Genomic DNA, 22442 nt, shown 5'->3' on the forward strand with positions numbered 1-22442 from the left:
GAATTATTGAAAAAGTTAAAAAATCTGAAACAACCTATAAATTAACTTATGTGAGTTATAGAGTAACGTGGGGCAAAAGTTCGACTTTAGTGGTATAATCAAAGTTTCCAGGAAAACAATAGCAGTTGAAACAAAACAAATACCATACAGTGAACCTCCAACATATTGGCTATAATTTTGCTGAACAAACTTGTTGCAAAATATTTACCCATTTTTAGTTATAACAATGTCAAAATTGATTGTCTCAAACGAACTTTTGTCCCACCGGTGGGGCAAGAGTTCGAATCTAGTGTCGGGCAAAAGTTCGCTGGCTAAAACACAAAACATCGATACTTTTATGACAGGCATACTTTACACCAGCCGTAAACTTAAGTTTGCCGAAAAATACACACTAATATTTCATCAAAAAATTATCCAAAACAGGGTTAATTGTAATATATTCAAAACTAGCAGTTTTTCGCAAAACTACGTGGAAATGTAAAATTTTGGCAACATTTTTCGCACGATCAGACAAATTTTGCTTCATTTGAAGATAATATGTAGATCTTAGGCAATTTGCAAATTTTTACGTGAATTTATACATGGGTCGAACTTTTGCCCCGCTGATTCGAACTTTTGCCCCACTATGTGCTAAAATTTGTTTCCAAGCATTTATGCAAAAACTAATACACCTCAAAGCATCCTTATGATAGGCCTAGAAACGCCCTTACATAAAATATTGAAAAAGATTTTATCTTCAATTGGTTCCATGCAACGAAAGTTTGAACAAAAATTACAGTATTATCGTCGAAAACCAACAAATAGGCATAACTTTTCCAAACCTCAATCGATTTTTATGATATTTGGAGTGAAAGTCTCTTTCTTGAATAGCATTCGAGCCACCATGACATTTATAAGTTTTGTTTTTAATTGAGCTAGAAATCTTAACCCTCCAGCGCCCAAAATTGAACTGTTATAGATAAAAATTTAATTCCAACGGGAGGTGAAACGTTATGTTTAATCTTGTTTTTTGGTGAACCGGTTCAATTTACCGGTTCACTTCCGAACCGGTAAAATCCATTTTTTTATTACAGGAGATAATCGCTGAAGTTTGCTGCTATAATTTGGTAGCAGTTATTTCGTAAACTCAAATGTGTTACTTTTTGAACCGTTTCATTTTACCGATTAACTTTTGAACCGGTTGAAAAATTTATTTTTATTCCAGAAAACATTCCGTGAAGTTAACATTTGATAGCAAATTAATCCTACAAATGTAATGTTTAACTTATTGCACCGGTTCATTTTACCGATTCATTTTTGAACCGGTAAAATATTTCATACAAGATAATTAGAAAAAATGCTGTTTTATTTTGATGGAAGAAAACTCGTTCGACTGAAATGTGTCATATTTTGAACCGGTTCATTTTACCGTTCCACTTTTGAGCCAGCATATAAAGAAACTTATGCAGTTAGTGATTACATTTTAGTTGGACGTATTTTAAAAATAATGAGAATCAACGTGTAATGTTATATCTTGTTACTTGATAAGACGGTTCATTATACATATTGATTTAATCAAAATTTAATTTCGATGTTTTGTAAAATAATAAATCTTGTTTTTTTTTATGAACCACTTCGCTGAATGAATGAACCACCGATTCACTTACGAACCGGTAAAATCAATAATTTATATTTCAGAAGATTACCGCTAAAGTTTGCTGCTAGAATTTGTAACTTTTTGAACCGATTCATTTTACAGATGCGCTTGTGAACCGGTAAATCATTTGTTTTCATTTCAGAAAATAACCCGTGAAGTTTACTGTTATCAATTGATAGCAGATTATTCGAACAACTGAAATGTGTTGTTTTTAAACCGGTTCATTGTATTCGGTTCAATTAGTAATTCTTCAGTTAGACGATAATGATGAAATATGTTTATAATGATGTAAATCGAAGTATGTACAATGTTGAATCTTGTAATTAGATAAAGCGTTGCAGGAGGTGAAATGATGAGGAAAATCTTTCTTTTTGAACCAGTTTACTTTTATAGCGGAGTTGGTAGGTTAAGCGGATTAGCCAACTCATCCATGGTGTTTTACGTTTTGACTATTGAGTTGCGTGAGCTACAATCCATTCGTGAAAAATCTCAAGTAAGAGGTATGAGCATTTGAGATTTTTGCAACGCTGTCAAGACGTAAATCGCTGTAGTTTGCTGCTTTAATTTAGTATACGTTTTATCGTACAACTGAAATGTGTAAATTTTTGCACCGGTATTCTTTTTTTCTCAGAAGATAACCCTTAAAATTTACCGTTATCATTGGATATCAAATTATTCATACAACTGTAATGTTGTACTCTTTGTATTAGTTCGTCACTTTTGATCCTGTACATTTTTCAATTTTAGTTGTTAAGATACTCAGTAAAGTTTACTGGCATTATTTGATGGATATTTAGTCGAACAACTGAAACGTGCTACTTTTTTGATTGGTTCATTTTACCGATTCCCTTTAGATCCAGTAAGGGATGGTACACAAATTATTTCACGCTAAATTTCAACTTTGAAGTGACCAGCGAGGTAGCCATATAAACTTACTTCTACTTTTGTTCTTTACTTCGATATCAAGCTACGGAACATAGAATCAGGCAAAGTTGATTGTATTTCGATTGGAGGTATAGTTATAAGATTCAAAAGATTTTATTGAGTAGAAGCGTAACGTTGATATTGTTACATATTTGTTTAACAGATTGACGGGCCTAGTACACTTTTAAACCTTGAAACAATATTGATCATAATGAAACCATTCATAATTTACAACCAATATATGTAAATTATTAAACCGGTCCATTTCATCGCTTTCAATAGCGTTATATATGAAACACAGACAAACAGACGTCACACTCTCATCATTGTCCATCGACCACCTTTTAAACGATCGATTCAAAAATATGGTAGGTGGCCAATCCACCACCCGCAGCGCTCGCATCGTTTTTGTTCGCGTTTGACGTTTACACATTACCGCCATCTGTTGGCCTGTCGGCCAAACAGACTAATTTTAGCATTGGGCGTACATGTCCTCGTGACTATGATTTTGATCGAAATTTGTTCTAAGTGTTACGTCTGTTTGTCTGTGTATGAAATATATGTCCCTATTTATGGCATATATGCCATGTGATAAAAAAAAGATTGTATTATTAACTTTTTCTTTTTTAATAACGTACATTGTTCTATGAAGAAGTTGTAGTGAATTGTTTGGCCTACAAGAAAAAATACACACTGAAAAAATATTCGACGTTTTTTCATGAAAAATTAATTTTGGCCGACTTTCAAAATGTTGTGTATTTGTCAAAATAAATACGTTCTGATGGTACAATAAGAATCTTGAAATGATTCTTATCCATAATGATTAAAATGAAAATTTCTCTACAAGTAGCCATTTTCCAATTATATCGAATTTAATACAAAAAATAATTATTATAATACTAAAATAGGTAATTTTCATTAGTTATTCGCGATTCTCCATCATTAATAAAACGTTTTCAAGAGTAAATCCAATATATCTTTCCATTTACTTATTTCCCTTGATGGAGAATCGCGAATAACTTATGAAAATGGCCTATTTTAATATTTAAACAATATTTTTACTCGATATAACTCGAAAATTGTTACTTCTAGAGAAATTGTCCATATAATCATTATGGTTCAGAATAACTTCAAGAGTCTTTTTGTATCATCAGAACGTTTTTATTTTGTCAAAAAATCAAAATTTAAAAAATTGACCAAAAGTTGTCCTTAGAAAATAAATTTTATCAAAAATTTCTCCATTATGAAACTTTGTACCAAACATCTGTTTACTATCAAAATTCTATGGTGAAAATTGAAAAAAATATTAAAAATAGGGTTTTGCGTAATTTAAACTTTAAGTTTTATTTTTTTTATGAAAATAGATGAACTATTTTTTTTCAGGGTATATTTTTTTTCTTATAGTCCCAGTGGTTCACTACAACTTCTTCATAGAACATTTTTTTCTAAAATCATCAGTTTCGGAGTTAGAATTTTTCAAATAATTTGCTTGCAAAAATTATAGGCCATTTTCAAAAGTTATTCTTAAGTCAAAATGATCAAAAACAATTATTCTACCATAGCAAAAACATGTGCAAAGTCAAATCCAAATCGAAAGCTATCGAGTACGGTTTTTATTTTATTTTCGACTCATTCTGGATGGAGGTCGTCTTTCTGGGTACCATAATTAAGACCGCGGTGGCCAGTTTTTATTTTTCTCGACATCTTACGACTATTATTCATTGCTTCTTACAGATACTTTCTGAATATTATTGCAATCCATTGCCATGTTAAATGCATAGACGAAAATTTGTCAGAGATGAAAAAATCGGAATAAAATGAACATACTGTGTCCAAAAATTTAATAGCTCAAATATATTAGAAGCACAGTTGAAAACAATGCAAACTACGTTTGTTTTGAAATAAAATGTCGTTTTGATTTCCTGTTATAATAGAAAACAGAAAATGGACTTCTTCTGCTTGGAGTCGATTCCCGGTGGCCATTCCGGATTGATGTGGACCACTGGAAGCAAACATCAAACTAGATAAGTATAGCTTTCATTTACAACTAATTTCACGGAAATCAAAGAAGAATTAGATTTTTGACAAGCAAAACAAATCAGGTGTCACCTAGAGGTGACACTGGGCGTTGTGGGGTTAAAAAGAAACTCTTGCCCCACTCGAGATTTTGCCCCACTTTACTCTAATGTAACCTTGATGAACTCCTTCAAGGATTTCTAAAAAAAAACTCCCTCCTCGCTTGAGAAAGTTTCAAAAATTTTCCTAGATATATTGCTTTTTCTTCTTTTTGGCGTTACGTCGAAACTGGGACAGAGTCTGCTACTCTTTGTGCTACTCTACTGTGTTCTTATGAGCACTTCCACAGTTATCGACTGAGACATTTTTTGCTAATTGACCTGTTTTGCATGTGACAAGTACGGAAATACTCAACCCACTGGGGAGATCGAGAAAATTTCCCAAGCAAAAAGATCCTCAACCAATGGGATTCGAACCCACGACCCTCAGCTAAGGACTATCTGGCCCCAATTTAATTGCTAAGAGAAATGGGAAAAAAATATCAATCGAATCTCTGGATAACATCCACCATGGTTTCCTCGAAATCCTAGAAGAAACTGAAATACTTAAATGATTGCTGTAGAATCAACAGGTGTGCATCCTTAAATGAACTTCCAAAGAATTTATGGTTATTTTGCTGGAGAAAACACTCGATAATTTTTTTTAAGAATTTCAGGAGTAAAGTATGGAAATGCTGGCTGAATTCCTAGTAAAATTCTGATAGAATTTCATGGGCGTCAAATTTCTCGAGGCATTTCTGGAAGAATTCCCAATAGTTTTTCCTCAAATAATCACTGAAAGAATTCCTGGGAGTAACCGTGGATCAATTGTTGAAGAAAGCCTTAAGCTTGGAAGAATAACTGAAAAAATCGGTATATGATTAATTATATCTTGGAAAAACAGCTTAATGAAATTGGAAATATGGAAAATTTTTTATAGTTTCTTTAGAGGAACTCCTGCAAGAAACTTCAGTAGAGCTCTTAGAATAGTAAGTAGGGAGATCGATGAAATAATATTTAAAGGAAATCCTGTGAAAGCCTCGGTGATAATATTTAGAGTGATCCTTTTGGAAATTACTGGAGATAGCAGTGTTGGAGTACTTATGGATTCCCCGGAGAAAATTCGGCAGATATTCCTCTAATCATCCCTAGGAATTTCTGGGAAAATAGGACTGGACAACTGGAGAAATTAATAGGGTATACGTAAAGTTAAGAAAATTTTAAGAGTAATCGACATGGAAATTAACAACCCTATCCAAATTCGAATTCTGGACAAAATATTCGAAGCATTCCTTGGAAAAAATCACAGGTAGAAATTCTGGGAGAATTGGTAAAGGATTCTCTAGAGAAACTTCTTGAGGGCAGCGACTAAGTGCCATTTATATACGAACTTTAGAGACCTTATGCTCGAAAAAAGAAACCATACGGGAATTCAGAAAACAAAAATTCCATAAGAACTTTGCAGAAAATCCAGTCTAACATTTTTTTATGAAAATTTTTGATTTTTTTTTTTGAGAATCATGAGTAATAGTGCTCGTATTACTGTATACATTTTTTCAAGATTTTTCATAGGAATTTAATATAGGTATTTGCCCAAAGAATAATTTATTAATTCGACCGCCTTCTTAAGAAATCCCCTATGAAATTAGTTCAATATACCTCCAAGAATTCAACCTGGAGTTTTTAAGGGATATCCCCAGAAGTTACTCCAATGGTTTTATTCAGGAATTAATCCACATATTATTTTACAATTTTATCAACAAAATCCTAGAATTCATCTACAATCGATTTCGCTATAGTATTTCATCCAAGATTTCAGGTTAGAATATATTCGGAGGATTCTATTAGAAATTACTCCAGAGATTTCTTAAAAGACAATTTACACCGTCTTCAGCCAAAGGCTGCACAGACTGAACGATCACTTACATTAGGCAACGGACAACACGGAACACCCAGTAGCCCAGTGATGAATTTTTCCATTGACGAAAAGTTTCCACCGACCGGAGCGGGAATCGAACCCACACCCCCTGACACAATATGCTTCAACGACTGACGCCGCTAACCGCACGGCCACGAAGCCCTTAGATAATTACTTCAGAAATTAGCATTCAGAACTAGCAGAAATTTATCGAGGAATTCCTCTATGAATTTATACACGGATGTCTCCAATGAATCGTCAAGAATATTTTTAACATATTGATTAAAAATCCGGAATTTATTGCTAAATCAAGAAACACTTAATCAAATAATAAATTGAATCTCTGAATAAAATCCTGCAGGAATTGTTAAAAAAGATTGAAACAGATTCCTTCTAAGGAAATCTGGAGTAACTTTTTTGTTTTTGTCAATTGATTGTCAATGGTAACTGAATTATGAATGCGTGTACACCGCGAATGAAAGCTCTTGGGTTGTCCTACAAAACTTCATATTTAGTTTCTTGACCTAGTTCGGTTGACAAAAAAAGTCGATTTGAAAAAAAAAACTGATTAAAAAAGGTTTTTTTCGATTTGAAAAATGTTTTTAATCAAAATGCCATGTTCATTTTGAAGTTCATAGAACGTAAAGTAAACATGCCAAATTTCATACAAATTCTTGCATTTTTACTATAGATATAGCAGTTTAATTGACTTTGTATTAAAAATAAATAAATCATTAGTGATTATTTTGTACTATTTCCCCCTAATATAAAAACCTGAAATTTTGCAAAATATCTTCTTCTATATAGGAAAACAACTCCTGTAAATTACAGCTCGATCGGAAAACATTAATACAACCTCTCTAGTCAAGGGGGTTGCGGTACTCGCAAAATGGCACAAGTTCAAACAATACCCCGAAATTTTTTTTTTTTAGAAAATTTGTGAAACGGCATATCTGGATTACACCTCAAATAAAAGCCCATGAGTTGCCCTACAAAACGTCATATTTAGTTTTTTAACCTAGTTCGGTTGCCAAGTAAAAAATCGATTTGAAAATCACTTATTTTTTTATGAAAAACAATTATGAAGAAATCATGAAAGTTTTGCTTAAAAAATTACTCAAATATTGTTTGAATAAACTGTAGCAGTAATTCTTGGATAAAATGTTGGAGAAATATATAGATAAATTTCTGAAGGAACTTAATGTTAATTTGCTGGTAGAATTTATTAAGGAGTAACTGGAAGAATTTTGGAACAATTACTTCAATATCCCGAAATAGCTGAAAAAAATCTACGTAGGATCTACCAGAGTGTCCATTCAAAATCAGTTTCCCAATTCCCGTTTTTCCCCGGTTGTATAAAAATACAATGATACCATGATCCTTCGACTTGAAATTTACCAGACGTTTGGATTTTGGAGCCGTTTTTCATCATTAAAAATCTTCATGTTGTTTGATAACATGATAGGTTGTCAAGTATTGGAAATTGTTAGCAAAACCATTACAGAGGAAACAATGGCACAAGACAATTCGAATTTCAAAAGAGTGTTGGGAAAACATAAAAGGTTTATTGAAAAATCACTAAAGATCATTTGAGCGATTTTTTTTCAAATTATCAAAACTAAAAACTTGCTTGCTTCAGACCATTTTTTTTTGTATTCAATAATCAATCCAAATTGTTTGTCGAAAAATCATTTATATCTGTCGGATCCACTACGTTAAATATATCCCAATAACTGGTCCCAGGAAAAAAAATCTGTTCTGTTCTGTTGAAACTTTCCTTGAATTCAGACCCAAGGAGAGATCTTTTCTGACAAAAATGACATATCGCCAAAAACTTTTTTATTCCTATGAAACTTTCTAAAAAAATGATATACAGTGGGATTCCGTTTTTGGCATGCTCCATTTTTGGCACCTCCCGATTTTAGCAACAAAATGGATCCGTTTTTGGCAACATTTTTGATAACATTAAAATTTGTAAGTTTTTGTAAATACCCGAGCAGAAGGAAAAAACTACTGAATACCCAACTAAGGTATTCTATACCAGATAATTTTCAATATTTGCAACATGAGGTATGAACGAGCCCTGCATAAGAGGTAAAATACCTCAAATAAAACCTTCTGCATATTCTACATCAGCTTGGTGTTGATAATTAGATCAGGTATTGTAATACCTAAATAATACATGATTAATTATCATATAAATGTGAAATTTTTCAATAGTAGTTCAATACCTCCAGAAGTCGTCTATAGGTATCGAATAGCAGATTCTTAAAAATATTGAGCGAAATATCCTATCGGACTATAGAGTTTTCCGGTGGGATCCTCAGAATGTATAATTATTGTAATATAGCATCCCTTATAACTGTGCAAAATCTGTCGATTCTTTGTAAACTCCTTTGATTTCTAAGGCGTCCTGTGAATTTCTAGAGAAATACTGTGGATTTCTAGTTGTATTTTGATTTTTTTTATGGCAAAATCTTGAGAATTCCGAATAGGTTTCCAGTGAAATTTGGAAATTGCTAGCAGTCTGGGAAGTCCTTATGAACTTTTCAAAATTTTCATGGAAAATTTTACATTTTTCAGCAATATCGCAGTTGAAACTTAAAATGCAAAGCGATACACTCAAAATTTGTAGTAAGCTCTAGGGTAGATGTCATTTCTATCTGACTCCTAAGCAAGATTATTCTGAAAAATTTCCAAGCTTAGGTATTAGTGATCTCACCATGAATTCATCAACGATCTCAAAACAAATTCTATGAAAATGGCCGGACGAATTCGCTGTAAATGTGCAGAAATCTGTACAAAATCTTTTCAGGGACATTGCTTAGATCAAAAGGACTATTCAAGGTCGTATTCCTAACAAAGCTTCACTAAATATCACAAGGAATCCGTCGAACAGGAACACTTGATGAATCTGCCTAGGATCTCAGTAGAAAACCACCTAGATCTCCCAAAAAATTGCAAAAATCCTTTCAGCTTAGCTTTCCACTAACCACTAGAAATCTGATTAGAATGTTAAAAAAACTCACTTAGAACGTCAAGAAAAAAAAAGACTTTTCAAGTAACTTGTAAATAGTAATATCGCCTAAATTCTTGTTAGTATTTCTGCAAAAATCTCATGCTATGCATCTTAAAGCATCAAGCATCAAGAAACTAGTCGGGAGTCCCTAAGTACTCTTTCAGAAATTGTTCAAGGATTCCAATAATGTTACATGAGATCTTATTCGAATCTACTTCAGTATAAATAAGTATAAATTGTTATTCAAAAAATAGGATCTCTCCAGAAATTTTACGATTTTAAAGGATTCTGGTAAAAAATACAAGGAACCGTTAACTATTTTTTTAACATTTCACCAACAGTTAGTCAGAATGCGAACTTCAAGTTATCAGGCACCCTGGGAGTTATTGTAGGATTTTCTGGGAAAACCTTCAACGAATTGTTTCAAAAAAATCCTAAATAAACCCACAAACAAAAAATAGATCGTAAAGATACCAAACAGAAAACATGAAAACTAAAACGAAACCTAATAAAAAGCAGAACATAAGAGTTTTGTTCTCTATCATTAGACATTAATTTATGTATTTTCCTAGATTCGGATGTAACGCCGAAGATTTCTTCAGGATTTCATTTAGTAATTATTTCCCGTGGAATTCCTCCAAGAATTTTCCTAAAGAATTCCTCCAAGATAATTCCTAAAGAATTCCTCCAGATAATCGTTTAGCCTGAAAATTTGATCGATTGGTCATCATCAGCGAATAACCAATCAATTATGTTTTCAGGTTAAACGATTATCTTCTCTCTTAAACGATATTTCAGATTTGTGCTCTTGAAATTTTGAGGATTGGCTTCGATTCATCTTCATCTCAAGTCCTCCAGGATTTAGTCTAGTGATTCTTCCTTCGATTTCCTTATACCTACATCCTCCAAGATTCCCGTTTAGAGAACATCTTCAATTTTTTTTTGTGGCATTCAGTTGGAGCTGCCTGATAGCTTTACTTGTCAGACGGACTATAACCCAGATGAACCCTGTTTTTATTAGTATTGTGACGTGGTAGTTAAAAAACACATATTCCCTTGCTTCTGAGAAAAGAAAGCTTTGTGAAAACCAGAGCAACTCCATCAGAATTTGTTTGAAATAGTAGTTCGATTGCAAATACTGTCTAGTCCAAATATTGTTAAAAATTCAATCAACATCTTCCCCAAATATGCCTCCATGGGTTTCTTAGGATTTGCTATAAAATTGTCTTTTAGGATTTCTGTAATATTTCAACTAGGAGTTTATCCAAGGATACATTTAGGAATTCCTCCAGATATTCCTCCTAAGATTTTTTTTCAGGAACGCCTCCGGTATTTGTGTGAGATATTTCTAAATGATTTTTTTTTTCCAGGAGTTCTTCCAAGAATTTTTTTTTTTCTATCTTTATTAAATCTCGTTAATAAAGATAGAAAAAAAAAATCTTCCAAGAATGTCTCCAGGCCATTTTTTTTTCAAATAATTTAGAAGAAATTTTTGAAATAAAAATCCGTGAGGCTCTTTAAAAAAAAATGCGTATGCTCTAGAGTCGCCTAAAAGAACTCCTTGACTTTTTAGGTAGTTTAAGAAAACTCCCTAGATAAATTGCTTAGATAATTGCACTAAATCTCTGGATAATATGCTGAAGAAAAATCGTCTAAAAACATCGGACGTAATCTTTAAAGTAGTTTGTGCAGGAATGGTCGGAGGAATTACTGAGAAAATAGCTATCGTGGAACCTTACAAAAGCTTTTGAACATTCCATGGGGATTTTTTGAGAAATGCTTGGAAGAACGGCAATAATAATCCATGGAATGCTGGAGAAATTCCCGGAAAAAAATCCAGAGTAGCTTTATGATGAATTCTAGGTTGAATTTCTATAAGAAATTGCTTCAAATATTGCTTAACGGATTTTTCGAGAAAATCCATTTGGAAAAGTTGAGAAGTCGATGAGTTCTTGATGTAATCCACATGAACAGGTGGAGAAATTCTTGCAGGTTTTTTGGATAAATGCTAAATCATTTTTTTTTTTAAACTCTGATGGATCAGTGGATTTTCTCGGAATAAATTCTCTAGGAATCTTTTGTTGATCTCGTAAAGTAACAACTGGAGAATTCGATTGAAGGAGTAGTGCAAAAAATATCTGGAGGAAATGTTATTTTAGTTTGTGAGAAAAAATCAAGGTAATTCCTGAAGGTAGTAGCGCTGGAGTGCTCACGGATTTCCCTGGAGCAACTTCTGGAGAAATTACTCAAAGCATCGCTGGAATATGTTGTTGGTGAATTGATAGGGGAACGTCTTGAATAATTCCTCGAGAGATACCTGTAGGAGTCGCTGAAAGTATTCCAGATGCAATCACTAGAAGATTTCTTGAAGCTTTTTCCTCTAGGAATCTAAGAAATCTAAGAGACCTCTCATTAAAATAAATACATTTTAGAGACGCATTAAAATAGAGACCAAGTCTCTAAAAAGATGTCTGCTACCAGCCCTGTATCACTATCAAAACTAGCAAAAAAAACGCATAATCCGCTGGTCACACAACTTTGAATCTTCGCCGAAGCTCTTCAATCCTTTCATTGGCCAACTTGTGGCGCTCACTTTTGAACTTGTTCACATATTTTGCCTTTCGAGCATTTTATCAAGAAGCAATTCGAAACCCGAAGCAAACGGTGCGAAATATGATTTTGTGCTGCATCAGCGGCTTAGCGTCTTGGAACTGGACACTGTCTTAATCAGAACCAACCCCCAGACCGGAATCGCGCACTCAACTTCCCCGCTCCGAACCACGAAACCTACCCAACACGATGGCCACTCCGAACGCGAACAGCTGCTTCATCTTTCGCTTCGAGAACACCATACTAGACTGAGCGCTGTTTCAAAATCCGGACAGCATCGAACCGCGAATTCACACCGAAAGCCACCACCGCGAGATAGGTACTTGTATGCTGGCCTCGCAACTTTCGACACTGTATTTTTTTTCCGCACCCAGGTTTCAGACGCGATAAATAAATAAAACCAACATTCAAACGAAGACGACGACGAGGAACACCACCGCTTTTTAATCCAAACTTTTGTCTCCTCTTCTTCGACTCGACTGCGATGTTGATCGTTCTTTTTTTTTTTTTGTTTGCATCCCTCCGTCATTTTGACGTTTGCGTGTGTGTTTACAATCGTAGCATTGGGCGTTTCAGTTACAGCTGGACCAACATTTCAAATGATCCTACCATCCCGCAAGGATCGATGAAAACGGAACGAGCACTTGGATTCATTGAGCTCTAGCCGAGCAATCCATGAGACAGCTGCGATCAGCTGGTTTTTTGTTTGTCATGAGGTTTTGACGTTTCGCGATCGGAGTGACCGGTTGATTACAAAGGAAAATGTAAAGCTCCGACAACACTCTCATGCTTTGATTACCCTGCCATTTCGGTTACATGTACACTTTTAGCTGTCAGTCCTATCGCGGAAAGTCCTCATGGATAGCCTTATTACTGCTTCGCGACTAAAAATGGATGAACCAACACGGAGAAATATTTTTACCTAATTTTTGAGTTTACTTTACCCAAAATTAAGTATATCGATTATAGTTTCAACCCAAAATCTCTCGGTTTTCTCTTTCTCCCACACGAATGTTGTCAAACATAGAGATAGCTGCATCTACCCAATGGGGGTACTTTGGCCCAATAAGCCAAATTTGGGTAACTGCAACTTTTCTTATGTTTGGGTCGAAAGAACTCAATTTTGCGTTAAATCAACCCAAAATTGAGTATATTTTTGTAATGGAATTCTCGCGGAACATTACTAAAGGACCTATGTACAAATGAGAGATTCTCTCCTCTCTCGTTCTCTTTCGATTATAACAGTGGAATACTAATGATTTTGGGAAGTTTTTCACTATAGATCGAAAGTCAGTTCCTTTGACTAGCGTTTCATACAAAAAACGCAACAGAAGAGGTTAATGTGACTCAGTTATTAATGAAAGAGAAAGTAAACAAAGAGAGCCTCTCAATGTTAGATAGGTCCTTTAGTAATGTTCCGCGAGAATTAAAGCCAAACTACCTAGTGGGGACCTTGGAAATTTAGCCAAAATTGAGTTATTGGGCTCAACTACGGAATTGCGTTGAAACAACCCAAAATTGAGTTGAATTCCGTCTCCGTGAACGTGCAAACACAGACAAACAGACGTCACACTCTCATCACTGTTCATCGACCACCTTTTTAACGGTCGATTAAAAAATATGTTAGGTAGCCAATCTGCCACCCGCAGCGCTCGCATCGTTTTTGTTCGTATTTGACGTTTACACACTACCGCCATCTGTTGTCCTGTCGGCCAAACACACCGATTTTAGCATTGGGCGTACATGTCCTCGTGACTATGGTTTTGATCGAGATTTGTTCTAAGTGTTACGTCTGTTTGTCTGTGGTGCAAAGTTCGATGTTTGACCAACTTCGCCACGTCGCAAGTCGCATCTATTCCCTCCGCCGTGTGTGTTATGGGCACTATTGACAATCGAGTTGCGACGCGGCGAAGTTGGTCAAAAATCAAACTTCGCACCACAGAGAAACAGACGTCACACTCTCATCATCTGTTTGTCTGTGTTCGCACGTTGGTTAACCCATTTTCTAACAAGAAGCAGTATATCACGAACACGTGCGCAAATTTGCTGGATGAAAGGGCCCATTCACAAATTTCATAACGCTTTAGGGGGTGGGTGGGTGTCCGAACGTTGTTACGGCTAATACAAAAATAGTAGACCACAGACAAACAGACGTCACACTCTCATCGCTGTCCATCGACCAACTTTTTAACGATCGATTCAAATATTGGGTAGGTGGTTAATCGACCACCCGCAGCGCTCGCGTCGTTTTTGTTCGTGTTTGACGTTTACACACTACCGCCACCTGTTGGTCCATCGGCCAACTACAGTGTTTTAGCATTGGGCGTACATGATTTCGCGACTATGATTTTGATCGAGATTTGTTCTAAGTGTTACGTCTGTTTCTCTGTGAGTAGACTATCAATATTGACTGTTTAACGATAAACTTGCGACGATCGACGCGCCACCATATTTCATACAACGGAGGCTATTAGAACTAACTTGGAGGTGATGATTTGGAGGTTATTTGGCAAGTTGGCGGTTAAAATCACCTCCAAACACTAGCGATTTTGCGGTGGGATGTTGACGTTTGATCAAGAATAGAAAGCGTCACGAGAGGGTGGGTGGGTGTCCAAAATGGCCAATTTAAGCGTTATGAAATATATGAACAAGCCCAAAAAGGTTGAAAATACTGCCGTTCACTCAGGCAAATGGACTTTCGAAATACATAAGAACCTCTTATGAAAATTCGCCACAAGGAATCGGGTTGAAATTCATAAATTTGCCTTATGAAACCAAAAAATGTTTACGCGGCAACCTGGAATCGAACCAAGAACCTTGCGATCGATAGGCCCGAGCGTATACCACGCACCCATCGTCGCCTTGATATGGAGTGATGCTAGAACCACAGACAAACAGACGTCACACTCTCACCGATGTCTATCGACCACCTTTTTAACGGCCGATTCAAATATATGGTAGGTGGCCAATCCACCACCCGCAGCGCTCGCATCGTTTTTGTTCGCGTTTGACGTTTACACACTACCGCCATCTGTTGGCCCGTCGGCCAAATACACTAATTTTAGCATTGGACGTACATGTTCTCGTGACTATGATTTTGATCGAGATTTGTTCTAAGTGTTACACGGTTAAAAAAATAAATACTAAAAAGCTTAGAAGTCATACTAAAACGATATTCGATCGATTCACCCCACCGGGTGCATATTTTTGGATTAAGCTAGCCATAGTATAAAAGACGTTTATCAATCATAATGCATATTACCCTTTTATTTCTACACTGCAATATGCTTTTGTTTACTTTCAAAATTTCCAGGAAAACTATAAAAATATACAAAAAGGGACAATTGATACAAAAAGGGAAAATGATAAATATTAATTTATTCAATTAAGTTATTTGATTAAAGTTACATTGACAATGTTCACAATTACGATAATTTTGCGTAGCTTTTGGTATCCGCACAAACTGCAGCTGGACCATGGTGAAGTCAACATTCTCCTGCGATCCCCTCTGTAGTTTCCAAGATAGCTAGCTGTCCTAAACCCTCCAAGGATCAGTTGTTAATTGCTTCCTCCCGCTACGAATGAGCTGCTGGGAAAACGGGAAATCTGAAAATTGGCCTGAGAAGTTTGTAGTCAGTTTGGTACGACGCTGCATGAAAATTATTTCTGAACTTACCATGTGTCTGCAGGTAGAATGTTTATTTCTCTGCCATAGGTCTTGCTAGTGCACAGTCGCCTCGTTAAGTTTAATGTTTTAAACGGCACATCCGAAACGAAAATTTCACTTGGATACTACCGAATCTAAGATAAAAACTGTGGAATTTGGTGCGGCGAAAAAATGGCTTCTCGTCGAGAGATAAGGTTATTAAATGTGCTGCAGGCAAAAATCACCAAGTCCCAAGGGTAGCATCTGTGAATGTAAATGCACTGTCTATAATAATTTTCAGAAATGCATAGGAAAGTATAAAGTAATATGACATGTGAGGATTAAAAGTCTTAAATGTGATAGATGTAATAATTGGTACTCTAACTAGCATTTTCATATTTCTCCGTGTACGTCTGTTTGTCTGTGCTAGAACGATACATAAAGCGCTTGCATTGCAATAATCGTCCCACCTTTCATAAGGCAAATGTTTATATATCATATATGAATTTCGATAGTCCAGTTCGCTCGGGCCTATCGATCGCAAGGTTCTTGGTTCGATTCCAGGTTGCCACGAAAATGTTTTTTGTTTTCAAATTTTGGTTTCATAAGGCAAATTTATTAATTTCAATACGATTTCTTGTGGCGAATTTTCATAAGGGGCTCCTACCCCGCATAATAAAGAATCGTACTAGTACCGTTTCCCGTAGTGTCCATAACAATTTGCTACAATATGGGAACCATTTCGTACAGTATAAAAAAAAACAATAAACCTACCTTGGCGTAAACGTTGTTTACAGTTCGATAGATGGTAACCGAGAAAATAACAATATGGGGAATAGGCGGTTAAGCTAGGTAACTATATAGAAACGACGATTTTGCGAACAAAATTTGTCGTTTACAGTTTAACAAACATTGGATATACAGTGGGGATTCGCTCGTTGGGGGTCCGCTACATGGAATGACTCGATTGTTGGATGTTCGCTGGTTGGAAAATATTCCAACTAAAAAGCACTCAAATTTCACCAGAAAATGTCAAACTGACTTTGACGTCTGAGTACCGTCGCATTGAAGTCTCCATATATAGAACAAATGCGTATGTATATGTGCATTTAGTGACGATTTGCTCTCCAGATGCGTTAGTGTGGAGTATTTTCACCAGCTGTCAGTCGTTCCAACTAACGGGTTGGATTCGCTAGATGGAAGGCAGTCGTGTTTCAACCAGCGAACCCCCGCTTTACTATCCATTTTTGTATAAATCACTGTTACACAAACAGTTTAGAAACTGTTTAACTATAAAATTGGAATAAAAACGATACTGTATGTGTAATGATGAGTTCACGGTGCTTCATGGTAGTTTAACCTCTTACTGTACTGTTTCTTCGCTGTCATACAATAAACTAAGTAATTATGAAGTCCATGTGAATTATTTTTGTTTTGTTGTTTATTATTGAAAAGTATTTGGTTTTATAAAACTTACCCGCATAATTATGAACCATATTTGTACTGTTTCTCATAACGTCCACAACAATTTGCACCCATATCTGAACAATATCATGAACCATGATTAATAACAATAAAGCAACAATCACAGAAACTGTTTTGACAGTTTGGCGAATGGTAAATGAGAAAATAACAATGTGGGAAATAGGCAGTTAAGTTATGTAACCATTCAAAAACGACGATTTTCCCGAACAAAATTTGTCACTCACAGTTCGCCAAATGGTAGATATACTATCCATTTTTTGACAAATTCATTGTAAGGCAAACAGTTTAGAAACAGTAAAACCATAAATTACTGATGAAAATAAATAATGTTTGGGTAATTATTAGTTTACGGTACAATATAGTGAATTAATCGTATGATGTACTGTTCTGTTATATTTCTAACATAATGTGATATTTGGTGGATTATCTCAATAAAAAACAATGAAACAAGAAAATGCATGCAAGACAAACTCATTCTGATAAAAATTTGTCTAATTTAGTTTAACAGATAACAATGATGCTTGAAAATAAATTATTAAGGATGTAATCATTTCAATCAGAATGAATCTGTATTACACGTACTTTATGTTCCACTGTTTCTGACGAAAAAAAAGCAAACACAATCATTATTAGTATCACTATAATCATATTAATTAATAATATTCTGCAAGATTCGTCCTACTTTTTCAAGATATTCTTTAGGTCACCACACAATTGCTCAAAATTTTAATAATAAATTTTCGCGTTTATCCATAGAATTATTATTCGGTATTTTTTGTACCGAGAAAACAACAGATCATCACTCCACTGAGGCCAATTCCGCAGCTGCAAATGTAGAATATGTGTTCATTCATATGAATCGGATTCCAAACATCCTTATTCCGGAGTTGTAGAATAGTGTGTAACATCCGTTGCCTTTTTCGCTCGATTTGATCGCAGCAGCTTTATGATTTGGATGGAAAAAGCAATTAGTTACATGTATTTTTCATAAAGTCTTGTTACATACCTGCTGTTCTTGGTTTTTCACCCAGTTATTCCGCAAATAAATGTATTTTCATAAAACTGGAACAGACAATAACTCGCAACGATGATTTTTTTTATTTTTCTTTTCGCTGGTAAACAGTGCAAAGACAAGCACCCACAAAAATTTTCACGAAAAGTTGAGTAAATCTCACTCAGCAATTAAAAATTATTTTCTTTCTTTCACAAATCTCGACAGAACGTGGGGCAACTCACATTCTTAGTGATGCATCATTTTATTGGACGAGTTGTGTGCAAAAATTAAGATTTTTGAATATGAAAATTAAGTCATCATGCTTATAGCGTTTTCGTGTTAATTTTTGAGAGTGTATAAAATCGCTCACCAATAATGACAATTTGTGAAACTGTTGAATAAAGGTTGTGTATTGTAATTTGCACATGTGCAAGTGTGTTGCACGTATGTAAGAACTAACAATTTGGCGAAAGGGTGTTTTATATTGCTACTATTTCCGCTAGTTTGACACCTATACTGTTGAACTGTATCGATACACTGTAATAAATTGTCATTATTTGGTATGGATTTACCAAAATGTTTTGTATGGTCTATAGCTTTAAGAGTTGTATTGTTCAACATAAACACAACTGTTTGGGATGGATTTACCGTTTCAGTTATAAGAATCTTATTGTTTGGAGAATTAGGCAAACTGTATTTTTCTATGCGGGTACTTTATCTACCCTGAAGTATCATGCGATGGTTTATAAAAAATATCTCAATCCAATTCCTACACCAGTCCTATAGTTTTTTTTTCAACTTCTTGCCATCCATGTGTGTTTAGATCCGGAGAAGGCGTTTCCTTTGATGAAAAATGAACCCACTCGGTTCCATCGCCGGCGATCACCATAGAAATTTTGTCATATCGGCTCCGACGGTAATTGGGTCCTAAAATGTTTAATGAATTCTCGTTTTTATTCAATAATACGAAAGAGCATGTTCTTGCAACAACTTTAGCAAGTTTTCCCGCTCAAGTAACGGCTATATCATTTTTTAACTTCAATTTTAAAAATGGTTCTAAATATCAACCCTGACACTTGTGATCTTGTTTGACATTCACTTTTTCGACAAAAATGCCACAGGGCATATAGTTTGAACACTGGGGTTGTTCCTATCTGACATTTCGGAAGGGACACGGAAAACAAAATATACCCAAAATTCGAGTTTAAACCAAGGGGTGTGACAAAATCTCAAAAATCATAAAAACAATGTTTTTGTACTTAAACCAATGAAAATCATTTAAAAATTGAGTAAACATGTGTTTCTGACCTAAACTTAAGCGTTTGGTAATAAAATTGAGACAAGGCTTTAGGACCCCATTGGTGATTCCATGGGGGTTTTGTGCGATGCCATAGCTGGAATGACGATGAGTATTAGAACTTCAGAATGTATTTAAGGTAGATGCGGCTATCCGTCAGAAATTCGGGTTTAAACTTACCTGGCGCAAGGAAAATCAGGCTTTTTCCGAAATATGACGCTGCCAGATTGGTTTAATTCACGGAGTTTCAGGTGTTTTTGAGAAGCAGTGGTAACTAAATAAGTTCAATTTTTACTTTGGCTGTTGTGAAAAAATGACACAACAATGAAAATCCAGGTTTTAAAAAGCGCTAATGGCTGCCGCAAATAAGCTCGCTTTCTGGGAAGGACATGTCGATTTGACGTTTGGCTTGGGTCGTTTTCTATTGAACGGACCCAAGCTAAACGTCAAATCATTTAATCCCTACCAGAAAGCGAGCCTGTTTGCGGCAGCCATTAGCGCTCGTAAAAAGCTGGATTATCAACGACGCACTATACATGTTCAGTACGAATCGCTCACATATACTTATACGTTTGACTGTTTGCCAAATTGTGAAGCATAAGTAACATATTGTTGGATGTTCGTGTTTGAGTGTGTTGCCATGTTTCTTGCGATTTTTTTGAAAACATCATTTAACAAATGGTGAACAAATTGATTCACAATTTATCTCAAGTTTCCGTCTTCGTCTCGTTTTTCGTATAATTTTACAATTTCTTGACATTTTTACATATTGTCACCGTTCGGTATGAACTCTACAAAGTGTTTTTAATAATTTTAAGCTTTTTAATTGATATTGTTCGACAAAAAGGCAACTATTTGGGATAAACTAACAATTTCCGTTAGAAAAAACATACTGTTTGGAAGTTAAAGGTAATTGTTATTTTCTATGCGGGACGTTTATCGATAGTCCATTTGCCTGAGTGTATGGAATTTGTGAATGAACTTAAAGTCTCTGGTCAAACGGGTCAAACCAACGAGGATACACGGTATTTCCCGCATAACTCAAGCGTGTGCTAGAATAAGGGCGTAAGTCACAAGATCGATTTCTCTTCATCGATCCTCTCTTCTGTATATAAAGGTTCCAAGATGCGAGTTTGTTAGCATTTTTTCACTTCAGACCGCTTGGCAGCGATGCAATCTTGTGCCCTGAGGGGAAACATTGCTGATAAACTTGCGTCCTTGCGTCTAGTCACCATTATTCATAAAAGAGAGGATCAATGAAGAGATATCGATCATGCGACTTACGCCTTTGTTCTAGCACACGCTTGAACTTATGATCTCATCCTAAAAGCCATTGGTGAAATAGCGGTACCTTCCTGACCAACCAGTATTCATAATTCTTTATAGATCTTTAACCAACGATGGCGATCGCTAACGGTTCAAAGCAAATCTATATCGAACGCTATCGAAAATCACTGACTGGTTGACCGGGTTGTTGTTACTGAGCAAACGAATAGATTCGACTAAGTTACGACGAAGAAGATCCTCCTATATCTTCTAGTCTAGTCCATTCATTTGCTTATAAAGCTTATTTTAATATATACAACGAGCTTATTTCAATATATACAACGAGCTACACACTCGGTTACCAATGGTGTTTAGGGCGAGATTATAAATTATGCGAGATTTTCCATCCGCATGAATGTTTCATTTTCCGACGCATTCCGCATCATGCCAACAATTGTGCCATTTACCCTATCATTTGTTGTGCGAGGGTTGCGTCAAGTGTTGTTTACATCACCGCAGCGAATTCGCATCACTCTGTTTCCTTAAATTTCTTCCAGAGTGCCAAAAGGAAATCCTTCCTTACTCGTTTCCCGAAAAAAAAAAAACGGTTTCATATCCTCGTGCCAATGTCCCTCCACATCCACCAGCCTTAGTTAGTGCATTAAGTGAAAACCTCAAAATCCCACAGCCATGAGAAAGTTCCACCGTTTTTTGGTGTTCAGCATAGCCCTGCTGATCCTGTATCTGGTCTATCGGTACTCTTTTCCGGTGGACAGCGAAGGGCACTATCTGTTTCTGAAGCCCCTGGAGAGCAGCGGCGGTGATAGCGGTTTCCTAACGCTGCTGAAGTCTGACGAAATGGAAGACGGAGGAAGGGAGCCGGATCCGAAGCGGTTGGTTAATTTGACCGATTTCCACTTCCGGATCGGGAACGACATCTGCAAGGAGAACGGAAGCTACTCGGAGCTGTTGGGTGAGTGTTGGGCCATTTGAATTTGTAAATTATCTGCAGCATTCATATTAAATTTCGACACTGCAGATGTTGACGTAATTTCAAATCTTCTACCAAAAATTTCTCGAGACAAAAATATAAAACTAGCTTTAAGTATAAGTCGTATTTTCCCCCTTATCCATGGATCGCATCACCGACCAAAGGTGACTCCCAGATCTTATCCTCCCTCACTAATAAACACCCTTGCCGTGGTGATTGTGGAGATGCAGAGGTATTCTTGGTCTCTAGAAGCAACAATCATTACACACTAACATTCCTTTCCCATCCCAACTGACTATAAGGACATGGGCGGCGCCGTTATTGATCAATAATATGAGATCTGCTAAAATTGCACTTCGAGAGTAAGCGGAAACTCCCATCCCTTAGTCATTTGGATCCTAGTGCAATTCTTACCAGTTCCGATCAATTACGGAGTAGCAACCATTGCCATGTACAGTCAGTCTATGCTATGCTATGCTATGCTTCAGCATTCATATTAAATAATTAAATACCTAAAAATTGACGCTTATATTGAGCTGTTCGGTATTCCAATCCGCATGGTTATTGAATTAATTAACTTATTACGCGTGGTGACGATGGAC

The 22442-nt window shown here is 35.7% G+C and overlaps 2 protein-coding genes across 4 annotated transcripts in view; one reads left to right on the forward strand and one right to left on the reverse strand.

Moving 5' to 3' along the window:
* LOC5567644 (UDP-glucuronic acid decarboxylase 1) overlaps positions 1-12658 on the reverse strand; it is a 53162-nt gene extending 40504 nt beyond the window's left edge. The window contains exon 1 of the mRNA XM_021849368.1: positions 12343-12658. Within this exon, the coding sequence (XP_021705060.1) occupies positions 12343-12403 (61 nt within the window). The 5' untranslated portion in view covers positions 12404-12658. The remainder of the gene's footprint in view (positions 1-12342) is intronic.
* An 8683-nt stretch (positions 12659-21341) lies between these two features.
* LOC5567645 (beta-1,3-galactosyltransferase 5) overlaps positions 21342-22442 on the forward strand; it is a 30670-nt gene continuing 29569 nt past the window's right edge. For all 3 annotated transcript variants that reach the window (XM_021854938.1, XM_021854937.1, XM_001651789.2), the window contains exon 1: positions 21342-21822. In XM_021854938.1, coding sequence (XP_021710630.1) covers positions 21540-21822 — 283 coding nt within the window. In that variant the 5' untranslated portion in view covers positions 21342-21539. The remainder of the gene's footprint in view (positions 21823-22442) is intronic.

This window comes from Aedes aegypti, chromosome 3, assembly GCF_002204515.2.
Source record: "Aedes aegypti strain LVP_AGWG chromosome 3, AaegL5.0 Primary Assembly, whole genome shotgun sequence".
Lineage (NCBI taxonomy): Eukaryota > Metazoa > Arthropoda > Insecta > Diptera > Culicidae > Aedes > Aedes aegypti.